This window comes from Montipora capricornis, chromosome 4 (assembly GCF_036669925.1).
Source record: "Montipora capricornis isolate CH-2021 chromosome 4, ASM3666992v2, whole genome shotgun sequence".
NCBI lineage: Eukaryota > Metazoa > Cnidaria > Anthozoa > Scleractinia > Acroporidae > Montipora > Montipora capricornis.
This window is the reverse complement of record NC_090886.1, coordinates 5,997,720-6,000,219: the sequence shown is the minus strand read 5'-3', so window position 1 is coordinate 6,000,219 and position 2,500 is coordinate 5,997,720. Positions and strand designations below refer to the sequence as shown.

The window sequence follows — 2,500 nt, the reverse complement described above, 5'->3', positions numbered from 1 at the left end:
TTGGTATAAAACTAATGGCTCTAGTTTATTCAGGCCTCTCGCCTTCTTGTCAGCCATCGGTTTTGGTAACCAAACTTTCATTTTCAAGATATTTGCTTGTGTTTACTAGGCTAGTTAGGATGATTAGCATAAAGACAAAAGAATAATCACTTAGCCGCCATTTATGAATACGGTCTTTACTTAAAAATTTTGAAACCATTTGGCATTAGCACGTTAAGTACAACTGTGCCTACCGAATGCCGCCTTTTAATGTGGTATATACTCTGTGTTTATCTTTTAAGATATTTGGATGTTTATCATGTCACATGACCTATTTTTCTCAGTTGCCATTGCTCTTAACATGTGGACATAATTAAAAGGAGGCATGACAAAGCCTTTAGAAGGGCTCATCAAATAATTAAGAAACAAGATTGATATAATGCAGCTGAATGTTCCAAATTTTTGAGTAAAAAATGTAACCGTTTTAAGTCGATTTTGGGTCAAGTGAGAAGAATGTGATACGAAACATTTTTGAAATGTTATAACAATACCGATGACAAACTGCCTTCCAAGTCTCATAGGCGCTTGACAAATGCTCTCCCTTCAAATAAAAATACGAATAATAATTAAGTTGGTCAAGCCTTAATACACTTGAGTCCTGTTAAGTATCGACCAAATGGACATTTTTCTAACAAAGAAGTTTACGATTTTAGAAATGAGCTCAAAATATAAAAACCTTTGTTTCCAAAGTAATGATGTTAAAAAGGGAATAAAACCACGAGGAAGGAAACATACCATAAAGACAGAGTGAAAATGAGGCAAAATACTAAACAAATCAAAGATGAGAAATTGAAGCTTTATAAAAGTTGAAATCAACAAGCTTAAAACTTATGACAACGGCAAGAAAATTTATCTAAAAAGTTAGGGCTTAAGTACAACTTCCTCATTTCCTTTGTTCAACATGCCGGTAAAAAGGAATGGACCATGGAAAAAATCACATCTTCAAGGACCGTACAAGTAACACAACGAAGCCAGACAGACACGAAAAGGTCCAAACTGAAATGGATTGTCTTACTGAATCAGCTAAATCTTGAAAAGAAAGTCAACGCATCGTTTTAGGAGGTAACTGCAATTAACTGAAAAGAATACAATTGTAGGTAAAAACAGTTCCCTGTAGTCACAATATTAATGTTTGTTATTTAATATGAATGATTGGTTCAGATATGTATTGCCACATATAATTAACTACAGTTTCCAGAAATCACGCCATCTAGTATCCATAACATGGCCCCAATGAAAGATCGCATCCTGCAGGTGTTACTCAGTGGGGCCCGTGGCTGGCTTTACAGCAACAAGTCGACTGTGAGTCGAGTGCTCTTTAACTCCTCGAAAGTCGAGATTGGGATTTCCGTCTTTGTCAGAGTACAGGGCTAGAAACTCTTGCAAACGTTCCTCGGTGACAAGCGAAATATCGAAGACGCCGTGTGTTGTCGACCAGAGCCATTTCAAAAGAGCGTCTATGTTTTCAAAAGCAACTTGAAGCTCGCAGTCACAGCTCTTGAGAATAACAAATCCTGCAGATGAGCAATACTTCTCCACCGCAGACCTTGGCTCAAAAAAACTCATCTGAGAAATACGTTCTTTATTCTCGGGGTTTAGTATTTCGTGGCCGTGCAATATAAATAGTAGGTTGTGGATCCCATACTGAAAGGCGACTTTTCCTCCGTTTTTCAGAGCCTTGTACATATTTAAGAAGACTTTCTGTTTATCCTTTATCCAGTGCAGGACCAAATGGCAGAAGATGATGTCGTATGTCTCGACTCCGTTTCCGGGGAAGTTCGACTCATTTCCTTCGAGAAAGGACAGGTTCGAGATTTCACTGTGAGACTCCTGCGCCAACAGAATCCGTTCCCTATCAGGATCAACGCCGACAACCTTTCCCTCGGGTCCCACTAGCTTAGCAAGGAGTGCAGACAGTTCTCCTGTACCGCAGCCTAGATCCAAGATCACATCTCCGGCTTGAGGGCATACTTCCTCCTGAATGAACATTTCACCTTCTTTTCTTTGAAAAGAATTCGATTCCTTCTGGTAGCCTTTTGCAGCATCGGCCATTGCTCTTGCCAATATACTACTGTAACTATCCCCAAAAGAACACAAAAGAAGGACTGCCGCCCTAATTCAAAATATTCGAATTCTACACTTCAACGTTAGACGCTCTACACGCATGCTCGCTCAGATAGCTCATGTGCACCCGATTTAAGGCCTGGCCAAACGCTCGCAACATTTCAACGCAAAATCTTGTAACATTGTTGCATGATATTGCAACAGGTGTTGAGCGGGCTGGCCAAAAGTATGGAAAGCCATAACTTTCTTATGTGGTCATTCGTTATTACATGATATGGTTTCACCATTATGTGATGTGGTTTTATGGTTATGTGATGTGGTTTCATCATTATGCGATGGGGTTTCACCATTACGTGATGTGGTTTCATCATTATGTGATGGGGTTTCACCATTATGT

The 2,500-nt window shown here is 39.4% G+C and overlaps 1 protein-coding gene across 1 annotated transcript; it reads right to left on the bottom strand.

The window, feature by feature from the left end:
- Nucleotides 1-820: 820 nt before the first annotated feature.
- Nucleotides 821-2,091, bottom strand: LOC138044426 (malonyl-[acyl-carrier protein] O-methyltransferase 1-like). The gene has a single exon (XM_068890940.1). It carries the CDS (start codon nucleotides 2,089-2,091, stop codon nucleotides 1,297-1,299), a length of 795 nt encoding a protein of 264 aa, XP_068747041.1. The 3' UTR covers nucleotides 821-1,296.
- Nucleotides 2,092-2,500: the final 409 nt, after the last annotated feature.